The following is a 2764-nucleotide window of genomic DNA, read 5'->3' on the forward strand; positions in this document are numbered from 1 at the left end:
GACTTGACTCAGGACTTGTGAGTCTTAATTCTGGACTTGATTCTGGATTCGTGAATCTTGATTTGGGACTTGACTCAGGACTTGTGAGTCTCGACTTGTCTGGACTTGAGTGTAAAGACTTGTGACTTATAAACCAATTGTCTGCTCTATTAATCATAATCGAATCTTTCAAAAGTAAATTGTTCTTTGTGTTTTTCATGTTTTCATATTAATACTTCCTGTCTGTAGAAGGTTTTCAGAATAAAATCACATTTTGTTGAATGGGGATGTGACCCGGCTTGTTCTGGTTAAAGACCGGCTCACAGAAACTCTGAGATTCTGCGTAACATTAACAAAGCAACTCTGCCCTCTGCGTGTGCGTGCATGTGTGTGTGTGTGTGTGCGTGCGTGTGTGTGTGTGTGCGTGTGCAGCTCTGCCAAGAGAATAAAGTGCATGGAGGAGGACGTGGACAGTCCGGGTGAGGAGTCCTACTACCCGGGCCAAGGCCGATCTCCGAGCGGCAGCTGGCACGACGTGGAGCCAGGTAGGCCATCACCGTGGCAACCACACCTCCCACTAACACATACCACCTAATAACCCTGACCACCTTCAACATCATCACACACACATCAACATGTGACAGGATGTGGGCGGAGTTTACAGAAGGCAGGAATGTGTGAATGTGTGAGAGTTTAAAACATCTTTTATTTGACCAGTAACACCTGCACTTCTCATGAAAGTGACGTTACACACATGCAGGAGGCGGGGCATAGAGGACGAGCTTACTATGTCCTATAGAGGCGGAGCTTCCTGTCTGAAATACAGGCGGGGCTTACTGTGAGGTGGAATTTCTTGTCTCTTTTAGAGGCGGAGCTTCCTGTCTCGTATAGAGGCGGAGCTTCCTGCCTCATATAGAGGCGGAGCTTCCTGTCTCATATAGAGGCGGAGCTTCCTGTCTCATATAGAGGCGGAGCTTCCTGTCTCATATAGAGGTGGGGCTTCCTGCCTCATATAGAGGCAGGGCTTCCTGCCTCATATAGAGGCGGAGCTTCCTGTCTCATATAGAGGCGGGGCTTCCTGCCTCATATAGAGGCGGAGCTTTCTGTCCACTATAGAGGTGGAGCTTTTTTGCTTGTTTAGGTCTGATAGAAAATGCATCAACTGGAGAAAATTAGTTCACATGAAGGTAGAAAAACACGAACAAATCAAAGGTTTTTTTTAGAAACAAACTCATAGATTTTTTATTATCAGGTTTTCTTATGTTTTAACACAAACAATACTTTTTTCTATCCCTTTATTTTATTTGTAAATCGCATTCATTAAAATAATAGATGTTATTGTTTATAATAATAATAATAATAATGTCATCACAATGTCAGCACTGTATGTTTCCATACAATGGCGAAATTAGTCTCTGCATTTAACCCATCCACCACCAGGTGGTGCAGTGGGCAGCTATTGAAAGCGCCCGGGGGACATTTTGGGGATTAGACGTGCTGCCCAGAGACGCCACGTGATGTGCAGTGACTGGGGATCAACCTGGGACTCTTGGGTCCCAAGCCGTTATCAATTAACAATGAGATTTTCTTCACTAAATAATTATCTATACAATAAATTTTACAATTGTACAATGTAAAAATCATTCCTTGATATATGATTATACATTTAATAGCATTTTATACAAATATAAGTCATTTTAAATACACAGTTTGAAATCCAAAATGTTTTTTAATTTAATCAGTTTAAAATCAAACTTTAAATTATTTTCCTCTCTTTATAAACAATTTTTTTCTTTTTGAAGTTTTGTGATTTTTTTTTTTTTTTTATGACATCAACACCCGGTTGAGGCGTTGCCTCCATCTTTCTCTCCCTCTCAGACTCACTTTTCATTTATTCATTCTGCCTTTTCTTTCTTTCTTCTCGTTTCTTTCCTTCCCTTTTTTCCTTCATCTCACGGTGGAAAGCTGGATATAAGCTACGTGGCTCTCTAGCTAGCTCGTTCATCTCCCGACAAGGTAAAACCGACAAAACGACTTTAATTTTCTGTCTCCGTGTTTGTGAAACCGCCTCTCCTCCTCCTTCTCCTCCTGACCTGCTCCTGATGATGGACAGATGGACGTAAATGTTTGTGTTGTCTGGTTCTGTCTGCTGGACTGTCACTCCTGTCCCCACCTTCCCCACCCCCCGACTCTGTCCACCTGCAGCATGCTGATGACATCATCGTAGTTGTTGGTTGATGTTGCAGCACAGCACCGTGCATGATGCTGTGTGTGTTCAAACAAATCTATCTGTTTTTGATTCAATATGCACACACACATGTACAGAACGTGAAAGGTGTGTGTGTGTTGAATATTTCAATAGAATCCAGTTGGAGGCAGTCGTTCAGCTTTCAGCAAAGTATTTTCCTTCCAGGTGTGATATAACCCGTCCTCTGTTGCCATGGTGACCTTAAGTGTTGTCATGTATGTCAATCAATACATCAACAAATTAAATGAATGCAATTGTGAAAATGATGGATGTTGGATGGGTGTTGGATGGATGTTAGATGGATGTTGCATGGATGTTGGATAGATGTTGGATGGGTGTTAGATAGATGTTGGATGGGTGTTAGATAGATGTTGGATGGGTGTTAGATGGATGATGGATGGATGTTGAATAGATGTTGGATGGGTGTTGGGTGGATAATGGATGGATGTTGGGTGGATGATGGATGGATGTTGGATAGATGTTGGATGGGTGTTGGGTGGATGATGGATGGATGTTGGATAGATGTTGGATGGATGT

General features: G+C 42.3%; 1 protein-coding gene across 1 annotated transcript in view; it reads left to right on the forward strand.

The window, feature by feature from the left end:
- Nucleotides 1–2764, forward strand: part of nfia (nuclear factor I/A) — a 102732-nt gene that overhangs the window by 77089 nt on the left and 22879 nt on the right. The window contains exons 7-8 of the mRNA XM_037697769.1: nt 412–524; nt 1945–1995. Of these exons, the coding sequence (XP_037553697.1) occupies nt 412–524; nt 1945–1995 (164 nt within the window). The remainder of the gene's footprint in view (nt 1–411; nt 525–1944; nt 1996–2764) is intronic.

This window comes from Nematolebias whitei, chromosome 3, assembly GCF_014905685.2.
Source record: "Nematolebias whitei isolate Nwh7 chromosome 3, NemWhi1, whole genome shotgun sequence".
Lineage (NCBI taxonomy): Eukaryota > Metazoa > Chordata > Actinopteri > Cyprinodontiformes > Rivulidae > Nematolebias > Nematolebias whitei.